Consider the following 26,481-nt stretch of genomic DNA (forward strand, 5'->3'; position numbering starts at 1 on the left):
TCGTCAGCTGCTTTTCCATAACCATCTCTTGCTCTTGTAAAGTTCCCACGAGAAAAAGAGTTCTTTCTATTTCTGCTAGTAGTTTTCCTTCTGCAACCATTGTAATATCACTGGTTCCCCCTAGGGGGATTTCCATTTTTCAAAGTTCAAAGTTTTTCAAAGTTCCTCACCAACAGTCCTGTACTTTATTGTTACTTGTTGTTACTTTATTTCCAGTCCCTTCTAGTTAAATGTAACACCTTTGTGTCAGAGAGATATAAGGATATTCTTATCTTGATCTAGCCGTTTGACAGCTCAGTTGACAGCTGTCAAACTCCCGTTCTTTCGCGCTAAGTTAACACAGGACACTCCAGGGTCCTGGAGGGGGGGGGGCTCCGTAAAAACTTTTCAGAAAACACCTCTTCTCTCCAGCACAGCTTTAAAATAAAAAAGTAAAAACTTATTCTCGCAAATTTATGGAATCTCTTGTCAGTCCAAAAAGGCACAAAAAGATTTTTTAATCCGATCTTAGGTTTTCGTTCCTTGCTTCCAATTGTCTGCATAAAAAAGGGGGGGTGCGGACTTCCCTTTAGCACTACCCCCCCGTTCGTTCCAGATTAGGGATATTAATTTCTTCTAAAGTCCGAATTTCATTCTACTTACGGGGTATTTGTTTCCAGTCCAATTGTCGGGAAAAAAGTTGACGCTCTCCGGCAATGGCTTGCGGCTTCGCTCCGCCGAGGTAGCGGTCTACTCTCAGCACCACGCCACTCCTCGTACCTTCTCCGCAGCCTTTAAAAAGGCTCTTCGACTGTCAAGGAGGGCGCTTAAGGTGCCCACCGAGTCACCAAGTCCACAGACATCCGCGTCTGTGGTTTCTGAGGGTCCCCGCGTCGCCGGCACGGTAAGACCCGTCCTCAGCGGAGCCGATTCCCTCCGGAGCTCGGAGGGAATCCGCCATTAGCCGATCGCGTCAACCCGGAAGTGCCGGTAGTCAAACACTTCATATTTCTAAGGCAAATGCTTTTCAAAACAGCCCAGTTTTAAGCCAGGGAAAGGTAAAATCAGCTTTTGTGGGGGAAATACTAAATATGGTTATTGTGGGCAAGTAGTATGTGGCAGGGCGAATAGAGATTTCTCTACGCTCTGTGTTCTTTAACAGTCTCCCACCCACCCAAAGTGCATCCTAAGGGGAAAGGAAACTATGAGCATGTTGGAAACAAGTCATAGCACTTGCTGGAGAGAAGAGGGAAGGAAACATGCCACCTGCAGGACATCTCTACCACTGAAGCAGATTCGAGTGACCTTTCCAATGAATTTCCCTACATTCATTTACTTACCAGTAACTTGACAATCAACTGGAGAAGGTGGGCAGGCTAAGGCCGTGTGAAACTCAAAGAAAGTATTATAAATTCTACGTGCAGAGTTAATCTCTTCATGCACAAATCTGAGTTGTCCGGGGTAGGAGGATTGATTGCAGATAAAGGTCACAGTGAAAGTGTCATTGATTCCTAAGGAGTGGAAGTAAAAACACCAAGAAGTATAAAGTAAACCCACATGAGTTATTTGATAAAAAAAAGTCAGAGCTCCAACTTTTTTAGAATTTTGCGTCTACTGCAAATTCACCAGTTTGACGGGAAGGCCGATGCTGTTGCTGCACTTTGCTTGAATTCACAAAGGGATGTTTTCACTCTGTGACAAACCCAGCTGACAGGAACCAAAGAGAGAACCTCCCCACTTAACACCTCCTAAACCTATTTTCCTAGACTAAAGAAGATGTCAAGCATTGCCTTTAGGCTGTGTATTCAATTTAGTAAGCCCAAGGGTCCTATTTGACTGGGTGCGCTTGCTTTGCCCTTGTCAGAGCCCTCCTGCAAACACATCACTAAACGGGAAGCCTGAACACAGCTTGGTCTCCATTGCCCAAGGGAATGTTGCCTATTCCCTCAGCCTCAGTGGGCCCCTTCCATCTCCCTGTGTGAAATGCGAAGATGCTGGTGGGACAGTGAACACATATGCTGTGTCAAAGATTTGCTGTAAAATTGCTACCCTTGGTTTTATGCAGCTTCTGATCTTACTCCATTATCTTGATTCCTTTAAGAAACTATCTTTGATGAGAATCCTGGCATTGATGATAGAGCTGATTTGAACACAGGCTCACCCAATGTCTAGCTGCTTTGCCTAAATTATTGCTTGAAGTGAGAGGACTCAGGTCTAGCTCTACCATCTTAAAGGTATCATACATCAGGAAATCTACATGCCCTGATTTAGGAAACCCAATTGAGTAGCCACAGCTCTACCTGCGCTTGTGTTGCATGAAGGACCTCTCTCAGCTGCCCCTACTTGCAAGGAGGGTGGAAGCAAGTGGCTCTTTGTAACAGGTAGCAAGGCAACTTTACCTGTGTATTTAAGAGACAGTTCTCCTTCGGTAGACAGCTGAAGAGTTTTGTTCAGTTTCACCAAACGAATGTGTTTCAGATCTTCTGTTTCACATCCACCAATTGAGTCAGCAGCTGGCAGGCTACTGTTAACTGCACATTCCTCCGCTGGTCCACAAATGTTTAGCTAAGAGATTCAACATATAATAAAATATCTGAGATGCCATAGAATTACTAACTTGCAGCAAAAAACAAAAGGGATGAACTCAAAGGACATGAAGTATTGTGTTTGGAAAAGAAAAGAAAAGAAACATTACCATGTAGGACTTCCCAATTCCCATGGCTATGTATTTTTTTTCTGAAGCCAACGGTTCCAGGTTAAACACAAAGTCACTGTTGGGATCTTTTACAGTGCAGCTCTGTAGAAAGCAAAACCATTTATCAAGAGGAGAGAATAAGATATGATAGATATGCACCATCAAAATGCTTGTAGCCCTATTGAGTTCCAAGTCAAGAAGGCCATCTTCCATACTGGTTAGACACAGCTCCTCAGAGACCAATTTTAAGCTCTTCTCAAGTTTTAAAGACCAATGGGTATCAAGCAAAAGATCAGATCTTACTTCAAGGAGGATTCTGGTGCCCACATATACCAATTACTTTTACAGCTCTATAATCAGAAACAGTGCCCTGTTAAGTCACACCCAGCTAACCTTCCATTTAATTGTACAGCTGTACCTTGGTTCTTGAACGGAATCCATTCTGGAAGTCCGTTCTGACTTCTGAAAATGTTCAAAAACCAAGGCACAACTTCCGATTGGCTGCAGGAGCTTCTTGCACTCAACTGGAAGCCGCAGAAGCCGCGTCGGAAGTTCGGCTTCCAAAAAACGTTCGCAAACCGGAACACTCGCTTCTGGGTTTGCGGCATTAGGGTGCCAAAACATTCACAAGGCGTTTGAGAACCAAGGTACAACTGTACTTTCTATGTCTCACACTTCTCACTACAACCATGGGAGGTCAAATAAAAGCTACCCAACGATGCTTAAGAACTGGATTTAACAGTTTTGCTTCCGATTAAACCTGCATTTCTTTAGGGACACTTAGAAGCTAGTATCCTGCATTTCTCCCAAGGATGCTGTGGGAAATAGAAGGGTGTTTGCAGAAGGGAGAGCCCCTGTTAAGACACTTTGCAAGTAGGCTTTGAGTCGATCAGAAATTTGCTTATTGTAGATCTCAAGCAGCCTCTGCTGTGCCCTTCCCATTGAAGGCCTCCTCCCTGGTGGGCTGGGGGTAATGGCAAGGTGAAGGGGGGTGGGTACTTTTTTGTAAGAACTTGAGCCGGTGCTTTTTCAAGTGCTTGACTCAGGGGCTTACAAGAATGCAATAGTTCTTAGGTTAAGCTTTGGGGTGATCATGCATCTTTGCCTCAAGCAGACATGAACAGCACTGGGTTGTGAAGATACCTGCTTACCTATTCAATGACACATGGGTAAAACCCCCACAAATGTCCACATGTGTTTTCTGCCACTCACCTGAGCATCCCCTGCTGCAGTTGTGACGGGACAAGCAGCTTCCGTTTCCCACAGGAAAACTGCAACACATTCTTTCATCTCAATGAATCTTGGGCTACTACTCTGAAAATACAAGTTGTCAGAAAGTTATGGCAAGGAATGCATACAAGCAGCCTTGGCTTCAAGAGCACCATAGGGATACATTCCAAGTGTGCTGCAAATTTTTGGTCCAATAATTTGGGAGGGTAGGATTTCAGGTTCTTTGCTTGTAAAGCAAATGTGATCATTTTATTGCAAAGCATTAGAAATTTCCCCAAGAATAATTTATCCTTTCCCCCATCCAACATACACCAAGAAAAAAGTGGTAATCAGCAAGTCACTGCCTAAAACAAGGCTAGCAATTTCCTGGGGGGGGGGGGGGATGAAACCGACTCTTTATCAGTTGCACTGGACAGCCTTTAAAATCATGCTTCAACTGCCAGCATAGATGAGCAGTTTTTACTCCATTTTGAAACGGCTAAGAAATTGGGCACTAGTAAGATCATTCTGCATTTCATAACAAAGGATATTCAAGGGAGACTTGGGTATTTATCCACAAATCCACAAATTGGTAGACTAATCAGATAACATTATGACACCATACTGAGAGGAGAAGCAAGCTAGCTGGAAACTTACGAGAGTGGCCTTGGAGCAGACGAGATGGACAAGGCTTGTGAAAGGCTCACTCTTACCCTCCGCCGTGATGCACAAAGAGCCACCGGTATAATTTAGGAGGATTTTGCCAGGGCCTTCAACCACAGGTTCTTGTTGGGCAATCCCCACATTGCTGATGGAAACTTCAAGCGAACCACTCTGAAATTAGAAAAAAGAACATCATTCTGAAGCAAAATAATTATATGATGAATTCGGGAACATATGCAGTCATGCTATGAAGAGCACCTGCTGGACTGACAAGAGAAATCCAAAATCTAACTAGGCAGTGGCAGGAGTGGTGGTGCGGTATGGCCACCATTATATCCACAGCCCATGCTGGCTAGGGTGGAATCTGGGTGGAAGCAAAAGCCTGCTCCTTTCAAACCTTCCAAACCTGGAATTGAAACAGCAATTGGGCCTGACTCAGATCCAATGCTCTCAAGTGAAGGCTCAGGATCTCCCTGCTCAACCCTGTTTATGGGCTAAGTGCAGGCTCCTGCTGGTGGGAAGCCAACAGGCTACAATTCAACCCAGCTGCACTTATGCAGTCAGAACTAGGAGCCCCCTGCTGTCCTGGACTGGGTGAGGGGAGACCTCTGCCCCATTCAATCCTCCCTCACCAGCACAGCAGATGGGGGCTTCGACTGCATCCTAAGTCAATCTTTTAAAGTTTAGGAAGCGCTCAAGTTAATTAAAGACTTGGAGATTTCCTGCAGGAATAAATTAGATACAAAAGGGAAGCGCAGAAGGCAGGCCAAATAAAAGAGTGAAGAGGAACTCTCCTGATACAATGCTCACCTTGCTGTACGTCATTTCACAGACAGATGCCCGCCTGTCACAGCCTGAGATGGGGTTCAAAGGTCGGCAGACATTTATGTAGTATATTTTGCGTGGACCCTGCTCAGAATTGTCCACTGCCTGCCAATTATCCCTGTCTGCAGACAATGATAAACTGAAAAATGTGCAAAACAAAAATATTGAGTTTGGATACATCAATTTGTATTTTAACTTATTTTTAACAAGTTATTATCAATGATGCAGAATTTCTTCATTCATTCATCTCATTGCAACAAGCATGCTAAAAAGTAACTGAATTATACTGATCAGTTTTAGAGCACAAAATGAGGAAAGCAACAATACAAACACACACACACACATATTCAGGAATACCAATTACTTTATAACAATAACTACAAATGGACAATCTTTGTGAGTAATATTTCCACACCCTCTTTCCTTCTTTGTGATCCATTTGTTTGAAAATTTTGCAACACAGCAGCAGCATTACTGATCTTATCCGTGACAATGTTAAGTATGAAATGTATGTTTTGTGCTTTGGTCAGGAAGAACTTGGCAGCTGAGCATTTCCACCCAGACTTTACTTTCACCAAATTTTGTTTTGCTTACCGTGAAAGATCATATTGCTTCATGGTTTGAGGATCTGTGACAACACATTCTGTGGGTATTTCTGGGCAGGCATATTGAGTATACCACCTGAAGTTGTAAGTGAAGTTGTCTTCTGCCTACATTACCATAATCATATATACACAAAACAAAGAAGTTAAAACTGCAAAAGGTGAGTAACAATAGAGCTCTTTTTTAAGCTGAAGCTGCCATTTTTTATTTCAAAGTGGTATGATTCTGCTGTCACACATGGAAGCTTAACATTTACTGTCAGAAAGTCCACTCAAATCTATGTTGATATATCCAAATGTACAACATCGGCTGGCAACGTTCTCTAACACACACTTTTCATACCTGCCCGTGTATAGAGCTCCTTCTCGCTACAGGGATGCAAGCCCTCTGCACATGCCCACTGAAATGACCGCTTTACTGGAAAACTTTTAATGCAGAGCTGTGCAAGTACCCATAAGGCTAAAATCTACTATGGAAGTCTCCAAGAACTATCTGTAGATATTAAGCAAGTCTCTTGCTGCTACTAATCATCCCATAAAGGAAGATCTAAAAAAGCAGTGTGTGTCATACCTCTGAACTGGCATTCCCTCTCCCCTTAGGAGGGTTTAACTTCTCATTATGTTAAACTATTGGGGACTTAACTAAGGATGTGATGCACAAGAATTATCCACAACTGGCACTCACTTGATATTCAGGTGAACCTGCGCCTGCACCACGATCACACAGGAAGGTAATATGGGTAGACCGTTGCATGTGCTTCTCGTTGTTGTACGGTGTGCCATTTCGATAGTTCAATTGAATCATTCCATCATAATAGGAGAGCTCAGAACTGAGCAACCCCAGACTCCATGTGTCCTTACCACTAAAAATATACATTAACAGAACTTCATATAGGTTTCCTTTAGGGATGCAAATACCCAAGTACCAATGCGTTTGAATTGCAAAAGCTAATATAATGCCCTAAAGGATACATGCAGTGTCTGACAGTCCAACCTTACGGCTCATCTTTGGCCCACTGTATGAAGGCAGGAATGCCTGCTGCTATTTGCACCAGTGCTCTCTACTCAAAGCCAATTTACTGTTTGCATACTGGACCATTGCCTACATTCTTCATGATGGTACTGGAGACTCCAACTGGCTATGCAACAGCAGTTCATTGGACTGGGTTCTTGGAACCATTTCCCACCTAACATAAAACCCACCAGCAAAAATCAACAACAGGCTAAATCCATTCTGGTTGACACAGGTACAACTTAAGGCATGATTTCTTATTAACAACTGATAGGCATGCTATCGTCTATACAAATAATACCTAGACGATGTGCATACCATTGAGATTATACATTTGAAGGGAAGTGCTAACTTATGCACATTCTAAGGTAAAATATTATCTATAGCTATACTCCAGTTGATCAGACTTAAAATATGATAACCCGGTTCCAGAATGTGAATCAAGTAAATCTGTGTGCCCAATAAAGCTTTTATACTTGTATTCCTTGCATAGAAGCATCCCCATCCAAACACCATCCTGCGGCGTTTGTCCACAGCCAGCTTTCCGGGTCCTGGGGCCAGCATGACTAAACTGCTTCTGGCGCAAAGGAACACCAGAGTACATAGAAACGTCGTTTATCTTCCAGCCGCAGCGGTACCTATGTATCTACTTGCACTGGTGTGCTTTCAAACTGCTAGGTTGGCAGCAGCTGGGACAGAGCAATGGGAGCTCACCCCGTCGCGGGGATTCAGACTGCTGACCTTCTGATCAGCAAGCCCAAGAGCCTCAGTGGTTTAGACCACAGTGCCACCTGTGTTCCTCAGTACACACACAGAGCAGGAGAAGGCATAAACAACACTTACTTTTTCTTCACTTGACATGCCGCAGACTGTGATGCACACAACTGGTTTGACACGTTGCCACAAATACTGATGTAGAAAGTATAGTCACTTGTGTTTGCTGTGTAAGTGTGATGCATCAAAGGTGATAAGTCAAAAGAGAACCCTAAGCAGAAATGAATGAAAATCATTTGTTCAGCACAAAAGTTTTAAAGACTGGGAGGTAAGATGGGCAAACATGATTTAATAGACTCCATGTGCTACCTTAAAACAGTTGCCCATAAAAGGATTCTAACACTCAAGTTTCACGAAGTATACACCCCCCCACCCCCACTACACTTGTGGCAGTATGCATGCTTAAGGACACAAAACACTAGTGCAGTTGGATTTAAGAAAATACCAATATAATGTTGCATTTTCAAGATTCTGGATATGCACCAGCAACTTGTCATATACCTTCTGTTCTAGGAAACAAAATGTACTATTTTTTAAAGGATAAATTATGTTTAATACATAGGGTACAACAACAGCATTTGATTGTTTTACTTAAACTATATGCTACATTTGACTTAACTCTTTCAAGGCAGCTTACAATAAAAACACAGAAAACAGAACAAAAATACTCATGAATAGGATTCTGGGAGACCAGCAATAGAGGCAGCCCATCGCAAAATATAAATCTAGGCCAGCAACAAAAACAGACTAAGTTTTTTTGTATGGAGAAAAAAAAACCACACCAAAACTTCTAGCGAAAGCCAGTAGAGAAAAGTCAGTATTAAAGTCTTTCCAGAAGGCCTCTGGCAGAGCACGACAGGCAATGAATTCCGAAGTTGTAGGATTCAGATTTGTTTTGTTTTTTTAAGAGATGGAAACAGCTCTATTCCTGCTACTTTGAGACAAGTGATGCTAGATGAAAAGGGGGAGTTGAACTAGAAGCTGGAAATTGTGACACACACCGAAATCCCATGCCCCAGTTGCCGCTTTACCATTTTCAATAGGTTACTCACCTGCTTGAGAGTCAGAGACTCTGCACTGGTCACCTTTTGTTTGAGACAGGACACAGGCAGCAGCAGTGTGCCATTCAAACTCATACAGGCACCCGTCGTACCCAGAACTTATCAAAACAGGAGCACTTTCCAGGTCACCTGGGAAGATACAGACAATTATTAAACTGAACCACCAAATACATACTTCATTTTTCAAGAGACCAGTACCTGATCAGATACACAGATTAGTTACTGAAGTAAGCCAAGTGCATTACCTCGGAAGAGCCATTTTTGCATGTCCTTACACCCCCTCCCCAATTTTAAAAAAGGTGCAGGTACCATGGGAGATCTGCATATATAGCAGGCACAGGGAGCCTCAGGCCAGAAGGCTAAATGTACCCCTCCAGGTCCTCCTGCCCCTTGAGACTCTTCCCCCTAATCACACCCCAGCCCCACATCCCTCACTGGTCTTCCCCCATACCCTCCTTTAGTGTTTTTGCCCTGCTGGAATGTTTGCCTGAACAGGAAGATAAGAGTGTGGTGAGAGTGTGTGTGTGTGTGTGTGTGTGTGTGTGTGTGTGTGTGTTGAAACTAGCCTACCATACAAAGGTAAATTTTACATTTATTGTTTTGGCCACTTTTGACTCTGGCCACCTTCACCAATGGCATGCTGCCTCCAAATGTTGCCCAGCAAGAAATGTGACCCTCAGGCTGAAAAATGTAGCCTGTCCCTGACTTATGGACCTTACCACCACTGCCTTCATGTGGTGCAGCTTGAGACTGCATCCCCAGACCTTGCCTTTAATAAAAGCCAGAGTACTCACCTGGCTTGCATATGAGGAGTATCTTTGTTTCAATTGTCTTTTTTGGTCGACACTCATCGCCACCCGAATAGTAAAGCTGGATATTCTCTCCAACTTTTGTGGGAGCAGACATAAATGTCCCTAGGTTTTTTGTGCTACTGTCTTCACCTAAAAAGAGCCACACACCAAACAAGAAATGCAGATACTTGTTTTAGTGAGCAATCCAATGTATGTCCTTTGAAGGAATTACTATTTTATAAATAGCACATACACCATTGTATTCAACTGTTGAATGTGGTTCTTTTAACGTGGGGAACGCATACAAGGAGGTTACTCACCAACTGAGCAAACAGATGCCTCTTCTGAACAGTTCACTGCCCCTCCTTTCTGAAGAACTTGGTGACAGACGTTTATGAAAAAACGTTTCTTTTCTCTTTCCACAGGGTTACCGTCTACAGCTTCCCAATTCTGCTCTAACTCTAAAATTAAGAAATTGCATTTTAGATTAACATTCCTCTAAAAACCATATTATCTGTAGTGTTAAAATTACAGATCGTTCCCCATCCCCTGTCCAACAAATGAATGGCCATGTAGAAACTCAACTGCAGGTCAAGCCACATATTACTTCTAATATATTAGAGTTAGAAACCACATTGGGTTTTTAATTTATTTACTTCGTAGCAAGCACAGCCTCCTGCATTTTCATCAGGGGGCTGAAGCATGCAGGGAGGAAGGGATCCCAGAATGCAATCCCAATTAAAATCTCTCTCCACACACACACACACACACACACACACACACACACACACACAGAGCGATTAGCCTTAAGGGAAGGTTGCCATTGGCACCAATGCAGGTCTTTTTTCCCTAAAGGCCAGCTGCTGCATTCTAATTTTCATCAGAACTTTGACTGGGAAGGAAAGGGTTAAGCCCCTCCCACTCCACACACACACACACACACACACACACACACACACACACTACAGTCCTGTTGAAAATTTCTCCTTTCTCCATGCTTGCAATGGGGCAGGTTTTTTTTTTGTTTGGGGGGGGGGGGTTAAGCCTGGTGTACTTGCAAGTCACAAACTAAAAAACCTAATATCTAGTTTAGGCACCATTACACTTACATTTTGAACAATTATGGGTTAGTCTTTGTTAGTCTTTTCTTGCAGTTAGTTCTTTGAACATAGTAGATTAAAGAGATTTATATCATGCATGACTTATACTCATGTTAAAACCCACCAAGAAAATTTCGTTTTTGCAGTAACTTGCTAATGCTAGGTGCAAGCAGAACAACTGGAAAAGGAGTCCAGGCAAGACTGACAGTGAAAATCTGACAGACCTTTTGACCTGGTATCAGGAATGCTGACTGATGGTGTACAACCCATATTCTGTTTGTGGAAGGCTTTCCCCAGGGAAGCACACCAGGCAACTTGACAGTTTCTGGGGGCCAACCTAAGTCATTTTTATTTACTCAGTCTTTTGGTGGTTAATTTAGCCTTTGGTGTTATGCTCATCTTTTAGTGGGGCGGGGTAGGACTTGTCCTCCTCATTGCATTGTTGAATGAGCATTTTAGGGATTTTGAATAGTAACCCATTTTATATTTGGCTTTTAATCAATTTTATCTCTTTGTATAAAGAAACTAGGGACGCGGGTGGCGCTGTGGGTAAAAGCCTCAGTGCCTAGGGCTTGCCAATCGAAAGGTCGGCGGTTCAAATCCCCGCGGCGGGGTGTGCTCCCGTCGTTCGGTCCCAGCGCCTGCCAACCTAGCAGTTCGAAAGCACCTCCGGGTGCAAGTAGATAAATAGGGACCGCTTACAAGCGGGAAGGTAAACAGCGTTTCTGTGTGCGGCTCTGGCTCGCCAGGTGCAGCTTGTCACGCTGGCCATGTGACCCGGAAGTGTCTCCGGACAGCGCTGGCCCCTGGCCTCTTGAGTGAGATGGGCGCACAACCTTAGAGTCTGGCAAGACTGGCCCGTACGGGCAGGGGTACCTTTACCTTTTTATAAAGAAACTAACGAATGCTATAAACGCCACAACACCACCAATGGAAATAATACAATTTATAGAGCTACTGAAACTGGGCTTTATATAAAACGCTACAAAAATTATACACAGGGTATTGTAAAACCATTAAAGTGTAAGTAAAAATCATGTGCTTATAACTGAGGGGATGAAAGTCACCCAGGAAAAAAAGGTCCAAGAAGCATTAGTGTTCCTTGTAAGCTGGTTAGGGGGTTTGCAGTGCTTCTGAGCCCATTTCGGTGCCTGCAAAGACAGGCAATATCACTGGCCAAGAGCGTGTTTAAATGGAGTTGTAGTGAAAAATTCCACAGAGAAACCTAGGAACTGATATAACCCCAGACTTTTACTACTGTAATGCACACTGATTCTTGAAGTTTAGTCAAAAATTGCAACAATCCCAAAATATGGTTAGTTTACCTCATGGCAGGACAAATCTGCCAAGGAGCATATTATATAAGTGCTGTAGCTCCAGGATCTCTGCTAGTTGCCCGATAGCTTAAGAATTCCAACTCATTCGCTGCATTCCAACAGCCAGAACATACAAAGCCATTTTCTGCTGATATACCACAATTCTGAACTCCAACTTTGAACTCCTTTTGATTTGGAAAGTCACCAGCCTCCGATCTGTGACCGAGCAGGCTAACATCCTACGGTATTAACCTGCCAGTGGTATAAACTTCCATTCACACAGAGGGACTTCCCCTCCTTCTCCCCAGCAATGCATGTACCCCAAATCTGCTCTGGGGAGTTGGGGGGGCATTGCTAAGCAAACTGGGGTGGGCAGGTTCAGGAATGGAGGAGAAAAAAGAGAAATCTCACCACCCACAGTCACCACCTGGAAGGAGTATAAGCCATTTAAGACAGCACTTAAAACAGCCCTCTATTTACTGTTTTCAGGTTTAAAACATTATTGGACATCTGAGATAAGGCAAAATGAACAAAAGTTTTAAAATGTAGCGCATATCTTAATGATATATATTTTTTAATTGCCATACCAGAATGACGAATCAACCGTGTCAAGTCATAGCGTTTCCTTTTGTCTGTAACCATACAAGGAAGATCTTCTTTTGCTACACATGCGTATTTGGTCTCCCAGGTGAAGAAGTATGAGCAGTCTGTTTCTCCTGTAAACACTGGGCTTCCTTTGCCATCATTGTCTTTGAGAAGTTCATAAAAAATATAGGAAGATTAGGATAAGGAAAATATAAATTACACAAATTAAAGCATTTATATCCCACTTTCCATTAAAATATTCTCAGAGTGCCTTATAACTTATGATTAAAACAACAGCACTGACAGGTTACCCGGAGCAGCTGAAAGCCAGTCGAAAAACTATTAAAAACCCAGGGACGCCCAATTTAGTGCTGGATTAGTTGATGTGGGGAGATGCGTCACTAACCTGTTGGCTAACTGCCTCACCACAAAGAGTGAGGGCAGCCAGAGGTGGCGCTCTAATACTGGGCAGGTTAATGTGGGAGTATGTAATTCTAGCTTGAAAAGTTTTACTTCTCAAGCTAAGGGTGTACATTAAAGTACTGGGTACAGAACCATCTATGGAATTTTAAGATTCTCTGAAGAATTAAGGGTTGTGCGCTATAACATCTGATGGGTATGAAAGAAAGAATGGTGTTGGATAATTCAAAGAGCCTCTCTTGGTGCTATGTTTCTGAATACCAAATGCCGGGAAATCATGCGTGGAGAGAGCATGTTGTCCATAGGCACCTGGTTAGCCACTGAGAACAGCACACCTAAGAACCTCATGAGCAGAGTAAAAAAGCAAAATATCTGCTGCTTTGCTCCCAATATCTGAACTCTGAGGAACATGCTACCTCTGAACATGAATGTTCTATTGCTCTCATAACAAATACCCAGTTATATACCAATCCTCCATTAATTAGAAATCCTCTTCCCTACCAACATTTCTTAAATGCTTGTATAACTTTTAGACTTCAGAACAAAAGGAGCTGTTAGCATTCAAGCGGTAGTGGGCTGTGGTGGGGCAGCTGCAAGTATTCTTGGAGGACACAGAATATTGCTCAAAGCGATCCATAGATAACTAGCATGTTCATTACCTGCCGTATGATTGCATTCAAAGTTTATGACAGTCATTCGCTCAAATCCAGAGCTGCAAGGATCTCCTCCTGGGTATGTCAGAATGAGGTCTCCATCAGCATACCTGATTTCAAAAGCCAAAAGGGTGAATGTTCAAATATAGCTCATCTAATTTAAGGAAGAAAAAGAGCTCACCAGTGGCCCACACTCAATGGAAACCAGAAAAAGGTTCATTAGATGGATATCACAACTCAAAAGAGGCAAACAGATTTCTAATTTGGAATGTTATCCATTTTAGCTCTACATCTGTCTAAAAGATCTTTGTCTTGTTAAGGCCTTCTCTTCCAAAACTAAGAGCAGAAACTAGACAGCAGAACCAGAGTCCAACAGGATTGTCCTCCACAACACACTTTGAATTAGTTGGTTAGAGCATAGTGGCGATAATGCCAAGGCTGCGGGTTCAATCCCTGTACAGGTGCATATTCCTGTATGGCAGAGGGTTGGACTAGATGATCCTCAGGGTCTCTTCCCACTCTAAGATTCTATGAATCTAGAATTGCCAAGAACCAACACTGCATGCAGGTCCTTTAGTTCCTAAAAAATACTAACCCTCAAAGACTGTTTTCTAATTAAACACTCACCTGAGAGTTTGGTGGGTAAACCTTCCTGCCACTTTCTGCTGAGGAACAGCTGCATGTTTGACCTGGCACGCCGAAGCATTGGCATCACTGCAGTAGCCTCCAGCTGCTTTGCCACATACATTCAGATAATAGGAATACTCTTCTCTATCTTTAGCAACGTAAGGTGTGACATACGCTAAAGAAAGGAGGGTTGTGATGATTGAAACACATATTTGGTAAAAGTACTTAGGTGACTATACAGACAGAAACACACATTTACAGCCACAGAACTTGTGTAATCAGTTTACAGCCCTGTTAGCGAGCTGCTTGTGTTGTCATATCATGCCCCACAAACTCACAGCTGCATCGCTGTTCAGCTCTCTCCACTGGCTGCTTCAGAAAACCATGCAGAAACGCCAAAAAACTTTCAACCACAATGTGACACAAACCACACATTTGGTTTATGAAAGTTAAGGATTGCAACTACAGATGCCAACACAATCTACAGCTCTCCTCTTCCTCACCGTCAGATTTAGACAGAGGCTCTGCCAACAGCTCACTAATCATGGTTTCAACATCTGGTGAGCAGTATCCAATTCTGAGGTTTTGCAATCTTAATATGGGCATGTTGGTACAGTCCACACAAGACTGCATCACCTCTGGGTGGAGGGGGAAGAAACAGTCTCCAGCCACCATGAGCTAAGAAGCTGGGTATTAGGGACTCACAACCTAGTTTTCTCCTCAACAGTTTAGCTCTGGGGTCCCCAACATGGAGTGTGTGGGCACCACAAAACTCTCAGAAACCTACTCTTGGTGCCCACCAAGGCCCTGACTCTTCAAATTTATTTTTAACCAGTTTTATTCTTATTTGTTTTTGCTGTGGTAGTTGTATATTTGGGGGAAGGGTTGATTTTTTTTTAGGTCTGAGTTATGCTGCGGGCAGCCAGGGGAGGGAGCAATTTTCTTCTGTGGAAAAGGGTATTTGTGGGGTGACCAAAATGTTGGCTTGATTTCCAAATGTGTTATTGTTCCCAGAAAATTTGGCAACCCACGTTTAACTTTTTCCATGCAGCAACCTATTTATACAAACTACAGCTATGCCCTGGATTCAGCCACATCGGGCCGATTCAGGGGAATCTGGGCTTGGGACGAGTGAAGTCAGGCTGAAACAGTCCCAGGCCACCCAGCGTAACCAGGGGTGGAGAAGGGGGTGGGAAGGCTGCAGATTCCCCAGCACATTCTCAACCCTCTGGGATGCAGGTGCTCCTTTGCAAGGCTCTTCCCGTCAGGAAAGCAGCTTGCAAAACAGCACCCCATAGGTTGGTGGGCACTACTTTTCAAAGGTGCCCTACAGAATTCCATCTCTCTCCCCCTGGCCCCGGCCCCCTTACAGCCTGTTCCCAAGGATCTATTGCCACAGCAACTCCCTGGGCCTACTACTACCAGCTACACCTGGGCTGTAGAAAGCTGGTGATGCTGGTACTATGGGAGGAGCAAGAAGGGAGGCATGGGAGCAGAGCATGTGGCCCCTGGGATGGGGAGGCTATGCACAGCCCTACAATAAGGAACACTTCCGACACACACCAATTTAGAAATGGTGCAACCCTGTAAAGGGCTATACCACACACTAGCACCAATGCTTCTTCCTCTGCCATAGCTACTAACTTGGTTTATATTGATGCCACTGCTTCACCCTTAGAAAAAAAAGAGGGTGCTTACCTGGAATTTGTTTGAGGGGTGTCAAATTCACATAGATACCATGCTGCTTGCTGGTCAGGACACAGTTGTTACTCTCTAGGTAGTCTCTGTGACAGGCAGACTCTGTAACCCATTCAATCTCGTACTGGCAGTTACTTTGAGCAGTGAGTCTGGGACTTGTCACCTAATACAAAAGGAAAAAAAGTGTGCCCAGAAAGGGGAAGAGAAACTCCCTTGGGTTGGCTCCAAGTTATAGCCCCCTACAAAGTTCAAAAGGCATATTTTGCGCGCGCGCACACACACACACACTCGCACACACACGATGTGCTGTATGGAGTAGATCCACAACAAGACAAGCAACAGAGCTTGTAATTTTATTGTGTGGAGGAAGGAGGAAAGAGAAGGAGAAGCTGCTTCGCTGAAATGCACCCCATGATGCTTCTAGACTTCTACCACTTTGTGTTGGACTAAGGCCTGGGAGATCAGGGTTTAGGTCCCCCCTCCGCCGTGAAGCAGAGTGACTGTGGGTGATCTTTGGCCTAACCTACCACACAGGGGTGCTGTGGGGATTAAATGAGGAGGGAGAGAAGGCCACCTTGAGCTCCTTGGAGAAAAAGCTGAGTGATAAATGCAATGAACAAATAAATAATATCCTAGTTTTAACTAGGGGGACGCGGGGGACGCTGTGGGTAAAAGCCTCAGCGCCTAGGGCTTGCCGATCGAAAGGTCGGCGGTTCGAATCCCCGCGGCGGGGTGTGCGCCCGTTGTTCGGTCCCAGCGCCTGCCAACCTAGCAGTTCGAAAGCACCCCCGGGTGCAAGTAGATAAATAGGGACCGCTTACTAGCGGGAAGGTAAACGCCGTTTCCGTGTGCGGCTCTGGCTCGCCAGAGCAGCTTCGTCACGCTGGCCACGTGACCCGGAAGTGTCTCCGGACAATGCTGGCTTCCGGCCTATAGAGTGGGATGAGCACACAACCCTAGAGTCTGTCAAGACTGGCCTGTACGGGCAGGGGTACCTTTACCTTTACCTTTTAGTTTTAACTAACTTTTGCTTAGAACAAGCCAGAGTTTCACTAGTTTGTTTGTTCACAGGCTAACCTATCATTTAGTTCATTTAGGCCACTGTATCCATGTTTTAAATGAAAATATAGAATAACTGAGTTGGAAGCTGGCTCAAAAGTAATTGAACCCAACCTCCTGCCAATGCAGGAAATCCATTGCTACACTGTCCGTGACAGGGGGCCATCCAACCTCTGCTTAAAAAACAACTTTAGGGCCAGGATTTTGTCCATCAGTTTCTGTCATCAAGCAACAGGATTTGACACCCCAGGTATCAGTTACCTCTTTTTTCCTCCCCTCTGGGCACACAAAAGTAACAGTCACTGCTGGATCATGGTCACCACAGAAGTCAGGCCTCTCATTTGCATTGCTAATTTTGCGTTCGTATCTCAGGGAAAGCCTGGAAAAACAAGGGGGAGGGAGTTTGAGAGAGGAGACCGTGTGAGACACGCAGAAGCAGCAAGAGTGGAATTTAATACAGCTACCTTATACTTTTAATTTATCAGCTACAGTGGCTCCCAGTCCATTTCAGACTACAATTCAAGGTACTGGCTATGTATTTTGGAAAGCGGCTTGTTCATCTGTTCTCCCTAGATTTGGGTGTATCTTGAGATATCATCACAAAACTCAGCATGAGGGTTCCCAAGGTGAGGGAAATCATCTTTGTTTATGTTTGGATGCCGGAAGCCATTTTGAATCAACATGGTGGGCCAAAAGGTGACTTTGGTGTGATTTCATTCGATTTTTGGCTTGCAGGGTCCAAACTCACAAATTATACTATCCATTTAAAAACCACAATATTTTTCATTTTTGTACAAGTTTCTGGCAATGCCGGGCACTCCCCGCTAGTCACCTACAAAGCCCAAAATGTATTGGGACCAAGATGCATGAAGGACCACCTCCTTATGTCAATCTCCATTTTTCCAGCTCAGCTGTTGCTGCGCCATTGCTTTCTGAGGCATATGGGTGGAATTTCCTGTCTCAAGAAATTACCTTTATCTTTTTAATCCACCAACAGATGAGCCTATTTCCCTTCATCCAAATAGTTGATTCCACTGCTGCTAAAGGAATTGAATTGCAAGCGCCATTCTTCATGTGCTTTTTACCGTTTAATTTGTTTTAATGGCTGGATCATTATTGCTTTGTTGGCTGATCTCCCTATTTTATTTTTTGCATTTTTAAAATTATATGCAGGTTTGTTTTAACAAGTTTTGATTTTTTTATGAGTAACAGTATTTATTTTTACAAACAGATGTCTGCTGTTGTATTTGTAATATGCTTTCAGCAACTCTTGTGAAAGTCAAAGAAGGACACAAAATTACTAAGAAGACTAATAAAATTTAAATACTAAAAAGTTTCTAGATCGTGCTTTTATAAGTGGTTAGCTTTACCGTGCTCCAGAAACAAAAACTGGCTAGATTAATTACGGATTAAAGAAAATACATGAAAGGGAACACTTAAGCCAACTAGTATTCCCAAGAGCAACAAAATAATTTGAGTGCTAAACGGTAAACTGTACTTTACAGTAGACTACTTTTGAAATAATTTACTAAGATTGATATTCAAATGATAGCCCCTTTAAAGCAGAGATAGGGAACTTGTGGCCCTCCAAACATTGCTGACTACAATTCTCATAATTCCTGACTGCTGGCCATACTTACCCCAGTTTAAAATACCATAAGACTGAAGTCATACCTGTTTTTATCAAGCTGCTTGAGTTGTTCTTTAGGATGTCCCAGGTCAAATGCATGACCATCCTTCAACAGGCAAGCTGAACTTCCCTCTGGACAACCCTTGCCTTCAACAGAGGATTTTCCTGTCAATACAATGTTTATATAAGAAATAAGACCATAAGTAAGGTTTCAGAAGGATGTTAGGGCAAAGTCTTCCATTTAAATCTTTAGATGTAAACTTAATTTTGACCATGTAGTGCATAAGAATAAGTGGGACGAGGAGACTGCTGGGCCAGACTGAAAAATCAAAGCTACAGAAATCAAAGATCATCTTTACATATAATACCCACTAAGCTGGAGGAGTAGGCAGTACTTATCTTAACATCTTTATGGTTGCAGAAACATTCTAGAAGGGCAAAAGGTACTCTGTTCAAGATACCCAGAGTGTGTGGGGGGGGGGGATACCAAATACCTGCATTCACTATGCATATCAACAACAATTCCTGGTTGAATGGCTCTCTAGAAACGATACTTCAGAGAATATGAACAGTCTTTTGGTAACTCTCGGGTTACGTCTTACTGTCTTAAGAGGGATAAGCTTTACAAACTAGTATTACCCCAGTGATCTGTTAAAAGTTTGGAATAATCTCAACTCTACATATTATCCTTATTTGGCATTGTTTCCTAAAACTCCCAAGCTATTATCAGTAACTTAAGATGGGCAAAGCCAGTTCTAATAAGGTGTACAGTGGTACCTCGGGTTACATACGCTTCGGGTTACAGACTCCGCTAACCCAGAAATATTACCTTGGGTTAAGAATTTTGCTTCAGGATGAGAACAGAAATCGCGCGGTGGCGGCACAGTGGCAGCAGGAGGCCCCATTAGCTAAAGTGGTGCTTCAGGTTAAGAACAGTTTCAGGTTAAGAACAGACCTCCAGAACGAATTAGGTTCTTAACCCGAGGTACCACTGTATTGCTCCATTTACTAATGATTTATCTATTATCTGCTAATATCAGAAGCTGAGCAGGGACATAGATGACCTTTTACTTCGTTTTCTTCAGCATTGTGTTAGAGAGGAAATGTCAGGACAGTAACTTGGAAATCTGACAGCATTTGAATTACAGATCCTATAACAATCATGTACAAGAGGAAATCTGGGAATGACTGTAGTTCAGTAGCAGAACATCTTTTTTGATAACAAAAGGCCCCAGATTCCAATTCCCAGCACCTCCAGGTATGTCTGGAAAAGACTCCTAACCCAAAACCTTGGAGAGCTGCTGCCCAAGTCAGCAATACTGAGTTACGTGGACAAATGGTCTGACTTCATATAAGGCAGCTGCCTGTGTTCCACTGTTCCTCTGGAAAGCCTAACAAATCTTAATTGTAAAAAAAAATGATGCAAACAATGCAACAAAGAATTTAGGAATTTTTGAACACAGGGAATTTGTTTTCTATGTCTCTTATACTGAGGAAGTCCACTGTAAAATAGTTTTTTTTGGGGGGAAGCTCAGTCGGCACAGCATGAGACTCTGAATTTTAGAGTCATGGTTTGAGCCCCACGTGGGGCAACAAGATTCCTGCATTGCAGGGGGTTGGACTAGATAACCCTCACGGTCCCTTCAGGCGTATCTTGGTTCATATTTGAAAGGTCTGAGGCAAAACTCTTTTCTGAATGCATCTGAGGTTTGACTGTTCAGATGCATTCAAGATTCTGCTAGGAAAGTAAATGTGAAAGCCTGGTGGTGGGGAAGAAAAACTGAGGGAAATCTCTGTTCTTAATTCTGACCTTAAGGGGAAAAAGAAGAAGCATCTCATTCCATTTATATAACCACGGCAATGGCCCATTTGGAAAATGTATCCCAAAAGCAAGTCTCAAAAAAAAAAGGGGTCATTATAGTCAATACAAGATTGTGTAAAACAGTATCATGATGCATCTAGTAAAATATTTTAGTGGCCCAAGGAGTCACCAGATACTGCAAAGTACTGACTAGCAAAATAATTTTCAAAAAGAAATTACCGTAAGCCTGCTTCAACCTGTTTAAAAAATATGTATCAGACTGTTTACAGGAAGGTGCTCTTCAAGTTTCTAAGGGGAAGATGTGAGTCAGATGAAAAACAAAATGCAGGCATATTAGACACACAATGTATGCCAAGGTTCAGACCTATGTTTCTACAGACGTTGATGTAGAGCTCCACGTCATCATCCGAGTCCTCTACCAAGTATCCTCCAGAAGTTTTAATCAGTGGGTTCAAGTCAAGTTTCCTCAAGTCTCCATCAAATACGTAACAAGGCACCTGGAAATTAAATCACACTAATGACATGCAGAAGAGAAAGCATCACACCATTTCAGAGAGCATTTCACACATTTCAGGAAAGAATCCCAATACTGTACAGACACTCCCATTGGAGACCTGCCTATGGAAGAATCATGCTTCAACATGTATAGCTGATGTAGATATTGCATCAAGTTTTGCTGAAATGGTTAGGTAAGTGCCTTGCTGCCAATGAAAATGTGCATTAATTCAAGGTACTGGTTACCGTATTTTTCGCCCTATAGGATGCATTTTCCCCCTCCAAAAATGAAGGGGAAATGTGTGTGTGTCCTATGGGGCGAGTGCAGGCTTTCGCTGAAGCCTGGAGAGCGAGAGGGGTCGGTGCGCACCGACCCGTCTCGCTCTCCAGGCTTCAGGAAGCTATCCGCAAGCCTTGCGAGCCCGGCGGGAGTTCCCGCGGGCTCGCAAGGCTTGCGGGCAGCAGCCTGCAGCCCACAAGCTCGGGGGACAGCAGGGAGGCACAGCACACCTTCCCGCTGTTCCCCGACCTGGTTTTGGGGGGGAAATAAAGGGGGGGGAAATTCCTTTATTTCCCCCCCCAAAAAAAAAAAAACCTAGGTGCGTCCTATGGGCCGGAGTGCCCTATGGGACGAAAAATATGGTATATAGCTCACCAGTGGAACCAGGTTGGGACTAGAATGCTTAGAAGTGTACATTAGGCTAGTCAAGACTCCATTGTCCCAGAAGGGTCCATTGCAGTCTAGAGCCATCTCTGGCTGCTCTTTACTGCCATTATGATTTGCTCACTAGCGAAACCAGCAACAGGGATGAGGAGCAACCACACCCACCTCCCTGTGTGCGCCTGCCCTCTCCCCGTTCTTGCCGTTGCCACATGCTGTCTTGCCTAGCACTGAGCGTGAGGTTGACAACTTTCTTTGTGATGTGGGTCCCATGTGGTTCCCAAGCAGTAACCCTGTGCAAGAGATTTTAACAGGTGGGTGGGACAAGCCACCAATCATGTGATGTCATATGATTGGCAGGTGGCATCACCACCCTCCTTTCAACTTTGGCCCATGAGACTGATCCTGATCAGGACCTGGCATGTAGAGCCAAAAAGGCTCCCCACTCCAGCCTAGAACTTGCATTACCTCTTCAGTTGGTTTAAACAAATCTTTCTTGCAGGCCACATATGTCTTCCATTCAAAGTAGTGCACACAACTGGTTGAAGTCACAAACTCTGGGGAACCCTGAGTAAGAAATTGACGAAATACAAAGTGTGCTGTTACTCATTATTAAACCAAAAACAGAAAGCTTAATCGTTCAAACGGGTAACAGAAACCAATTACCTAGAGCTAGAACAAGAACACTCTAGCAGGTAATTAATTGCTGAATGACTTTTCGTTGGCAAGTTGGCAGATATGGAATGAAGCCAGGAATATGAAAGTACATACACATAGTGTACCACAAACTAAGGTACTTGGAATAACAGGACAATTAATTAGAATTCAGGTTCTCAGATGCCTTCTCAAATGCACTTTTATTTCCCGATTATACATGAAAAACATGCCCCAGTAGCCCAACTTTTTATAGATCTTAATTTTAAGCTGCTCTGGCAGTCAGTTAATGTTGGCTGAGAAAACAGGTGTAACTAAAATACAATACATCTTACAGTCAACCCGTGTGCATAAACTGATTAATTGTACAGTTACTGAGAGATAAAAACAAACATTTGGTTTGGGTATCCCTTCTAAACAAAGCCCATGCACTCCAGAAGAGCCAAGGAAACACAATATACAGGTAGCTTTATAGCAGAAAGAATCTATAAATTAAAAGTAACAGATGCCATTTTGAAAGAAATAAATAATAATAATAATAATAATAATAATAATTTATTATTTATACCCCGCCCATCTGGCTGGGTTTCCCCAGCCACTCTGGGCGGCTTCCAACTGAATATTAAAAACAGTACAGCATCAAACATTAAAAACTTCCCTAAAGAGGGCTGCCTTCAGATGACTTTTAAAAGTAAAATAGTTGTTTATTGCTTTGACATCTGCTGGGAGGGCGTTCCACAGGGCAGGAGCCACTACCGAGAAGGCCCTCTGCCTGGTTCCCTGTAACCTTACTTCTCGCAATGAGGGAACCGCCAGAAGGCCCTCGGCGCTGGATCTCAGTGTCCGGGCTGAACGATGGGGGTGGAGACGCTCCTTCAGATATACTGGACCGAGGCCGTTTAGGGCTTTAAAGGTCAGCACCAACACTTTGAATTGTGCTCGGAAACGTACTGGGAGCCAATGCAGATCTCTCAGAACTGGTGTTATGTGGTCCCGGCGGCCACTCCCAGTCACCAGTCTAGTGGCCGCATTCTGGATTAATTGCAGTTTCCGGGTCACCTTCAAAGGTAGCCCCACGTAGAGCGCGTTGCAGTAGTCCAAGCGGGAGATAACTAGAGCATGCACCACTCTGGCAAGACAGTCTGCGGGCAGGTAGGGTCTTAGCCTGCGTACCAGGTGGAGCTGGTAGACAGCTGCCCTGGACACAGAATTAACCTGTGCCTCCATGGACAGCTGTGAGTCCAAAATGACTCCCAGGCTGCGCACCTGGTCCTTCAGGGGCACAGTTACCCCATTCAGGACCAGGGAATCCCCCACACCTGCCCGCCCCCTGTCCCCCAAAAACAGTACTTCTGTCTTGTCAGGATTCAGCCTCAATCTGTTAGCCGCCATCCATCCTCCAACACCCTCCAGGCACTCACACAGGACCTTCACCGCCTTCACTGGTTCTGATTTAAAGGAGAGGTAGAGCTGGGTGTCATCTGCATACTGATGAACACCCAGCCCAAACCCCCTGATGATCTCTCCCAGCGGCTTCATATAGATATTAAAAAGCATGGGGGAGAGGACGGAACCCTGAGGCACCCCACAAGTGAGAGCCCAGGGGTCTGAACACTCATCCCCCACCACCACTTTCTGGACACGGCCCAGGAGAAAGGAGCGGAACCACCGTATAACAGTGCCCCCAGCTCCCAGCCCCTCTAGACGGTCCAGAAGGATGTTATGGTCGATGGTGTCAAAGGCCGCTGAGAGATCCAGCAGAACTAGGAAACAGCTCTCACCTTTGTCCCTAGCCCGCCGGAGATCATCAACCAGCGCGACCAAGGCAGTTTCAGTCCCATGGTGAGGCCTGAATCCCGATTGGAAGGGATCCAAATGGTCCGCATCCTCCAGGCGTGCTTGGAGTTGTCTGGCAACCACCCGCTCAATCACCTTGCCCAAGAATGGTAAATTTGAGACTGGGCGATAGTTGGCCAAATTGGCTGGGTCTAAAGATGTTTTTTTAAGAAGCGGTTTAATGACCGCCTCTTTCAGCGGGTCTGGGAAGGCTCCCTCACGGAGGGAAGCATTCACCACCCCACAAAGCCCATCGCCCAGCCCTTCCCGGCTCGCTTTTATCAGCCAGGATGGGCAAGGATCCAGGAGACAGGTGGTCGGTTTCACTTGTCCAAGCAGCCTGTCCACATCCTCGGAGGTAACAGATTGGAATTGATCCCATGTAACAGGACCAGACAGAACTCTAGCACTCTCCCACCCTGGCCCTGCTCCCACGGTGGAGTCTACCTCCTTCTGAATCTGAGCGACTTTATCTGCAAAAAACTTTGCAAAAGCATTGCAGGAGATCTTGGGGTCCCTACCAGGCCCCGGTGGTGCAGGTGGTTCCGATAGATTGCAAACTACCTGAAAAAGTCTCCTGCTGCTGTTTTCTGCAGATGCAATGGAGGCGGTGAAGAAGGCCCTCTTCGCCGTCGCCATTGCCACTTGGTAGGCTCGACGTTGAGCTCTAGCCCGTGTCCGGTCTGATTCAGAATGAGTTTTCCGCCACCGGCGCTCTAGCCGTCTCAACGATTGTTTCATCACCCTCAGCTCCAGGGAAAACCACGGGGCTGTCCGGGCTCCATGCAATCGGAGAGGGCGCTTCGGAGCCAGACAGTCAATAGCCCCGGTTAACTCCGCATTCCAGCGGGCCACCAGGGAATCAGCTGAAAGGCCATCAACTTGGGATAAAACATCCCCTACCACTCTCTGGAAGCCAATTGGATCCATTAAGTGGCGGGGGCGGACCATCCGAATCGGTCCCACCTCCCTGCAGAGGGGAAGGGTCGCGGAGAAGTCCAGTTGCACCAGGAAGTGATCTGACCATGGCACTTCTTTTGTTTCGCTTTTAGATAATGTCAGATCACCAACATCTGTAGAGGTAAACACCAAGTCTAAGGCATGTCCGCGGCTATGAGTTGGGCCAAACTTATTCAGGGACAGCCCCATGGGGGCCATGCTTTCCACGAAGTCCCGAGCGGCCCCTTGTAAGGTCGTGTCGGCATGGATGTTAAAATCCCCCAGGACAACCAAGCTAGGTGTCTCCAGGAGCATATCCGCCACGACCTGAAGCAGCTCGGGCAGGGAATCCTTGGTGCAGCGGGGAGGTCGGTACACCAATAGGAATCCTGTACTGCCCCTATTGCCCAACTTCCAGAACATGCACTCAGAAAATTGGGTCTTCCCAATAGGACGCCTGGTGCAGACTAATGACTTCCTAAAAATCACTGCAACCCCCTCTCCCCGCCCACATGACCTGGGTTGCTGTGCGTAAGAGAAACCTGGTGGGCAAGCAGCGGCAAGGACAGGCCCATCTGCCTCATCCAACCAGGTCTCTGTCACACATGCCAGGTCAAATCCTCCATCCACAATCAGGTCGTGGATGGCAGTGGTTTTATTCATCATTGACCTGGCATTGCACAGCAACACTTTCAGGTCATGTGGGTTTCCCTTGCTGATTCCAGTATCCTTCCAGTCAGGACCAGACCTGGAGGCAGGGATAGTTCTCAACCAACGACTAAACCTGCCTCCTCGGTAATGACATGGTCTGGTCTTAGCGTAACTCCTCCTCCGGCCCGTGATCACTGAGATCGGGTGTCCTAATACATTCCCTCCTGTGGAACCTGCCCCAGCCATTCTATTGGCTGAGGCCCACTCCCAGGCAGCCCTGACCCTTCCCCTTAAAAGGCAAAATACAAACTATATAATAACTTAACAGAATAATAAAAATAGAAGCACAGCAAAAAACAATAGTGCTAAAATTAAACTGTTCCCCACCCTAACTAAATACTTAACCAACCGCAAACAGAAATAAAATTATAAAACATTATAAAAAACAACCACCACCATTTAAGGTGCAGCAAATTAAAAGCAGTTAAAGCATTTAAAACCATTTTGTCACTTGCTGCAGGTAGCTGCTCAGGCCTCTAAACTGTAGTGGTGAGTGCAGGCCCCACCCCCTAGGCCAGATGGAATTGGCAGGAGAGGGAGCGGTCCTCCCAACACTCACGGAGGCAGCAACAGCAGCAGTGTCTCAGAGGCCTTGATGGAGGCCCTCAAGCTGAGGCGATGAGTGCAGGCTCCGCCCCCTAGGCCAGATGGAGTTGGCAGAAAA

The 26,481-nt window shown here is 44.7% G+C and overlaps 1 protein-coding gene across 1 annotated transcript in view; it reads right to left on the reverse strand.

Moving 5' to 3' along the window:
* Positions 1 to 26,481, reverse strand: part of IGF2R (insulin like growth factor 2 receptor) — a 71,875-nt gene that overhangs the window by 34,035 nt on the left and 11,359 nt on the right. The window contains exons 4-23 of the mRNA XM_028723827.2: positions 22,146 to 22,244; positions 20,886 to 21,018; positions 18,744 to 18,864; positions 17,331 to 17,448; positions 16,011 to 16,173; positions 14,313 to 14,487; positions 13,692 to 13,795; positions 12,615 to 12,776; positions 9,932 to 10,072; positions 9,615 to 9,761; positions 8,812 to 8,949; positions 7,829 to 7,970; positions 6,659 to 6,836; positions 5,966 to 6,081; positions 5,357 to 5,510; positions 4,541 to 4,717; positions 3,887 to 3,988; positions 2,675 to 2,776; positions 2,379 to 2,544; positions 1,320 to 1,490 (exon numbers count right to left, since the gene is read on the reverse strand). Of these exons, the coding sequence (XP_028579660.2) occupies positions 1,320 to 1,490; positions 2,379 to 2,544; positions 2,675 to 2,776; positions 3,887 to 3,988; positions 4,541 to 4,717; positions 5,357 to 5,510; positions 5,966 to 6,081; positions 6,659 to 6,836; positions 7,829 to 7,970; positions 8,812 to 8,949; positions 9,615 to 9,761; positions 9,932 to 10,072; positions 12,615 to 12,776; positions 13,692 to 13,795; positions 14,313 to 14,487; positions 16,011 to 16,173; positions 17,331 to 17,448; positions 18,744 to 18,864; positions 20,886 to 21,018; positions 22,146 to 22,244 (2,809 nt within the window). The remainder of the gene's footprint in view (positions 1 to 1,319; positions 1,491 to 2,378; positions 2,545 to 2,674; positions 2,777 to 3,886; positions 3,989 to 4,540; positions 4,718 to 5,356; positions 5,511 to 5,965; positions 6,082 to 6,658; positions 6,837 to 7,828; positions 7,971 to 8,811; positions 8,950 to 9,614; positions 9,762 to 9,931; positions 10,073 to 12,614; positions 12,777 to 13,691; positions 13,796 to 14,312; positions 14,488 to 16,010; positions 16,174 to 17,330; positions 17,449 to 18,743; positions 18,865 to 20,885; positions 21,019 to 22,145; positions 22,245 to 26,481) is intronic.

The sequence above is a fragment of the Podarcis muralis genome, chromosome 3 (genome assembly GCF_964188315.1).
Source record: "Podarcis muralis chromosome 3, rPodMur119.hap1.1, whole genome shotgun sequence".
Taxonomy (NCBI): domain Eukaryota; kingdom Metazoa; phylum Chordata; class Lepidosauria; order Squamata; family Lacertidae; genus Podarcis; species Podarcis muralis.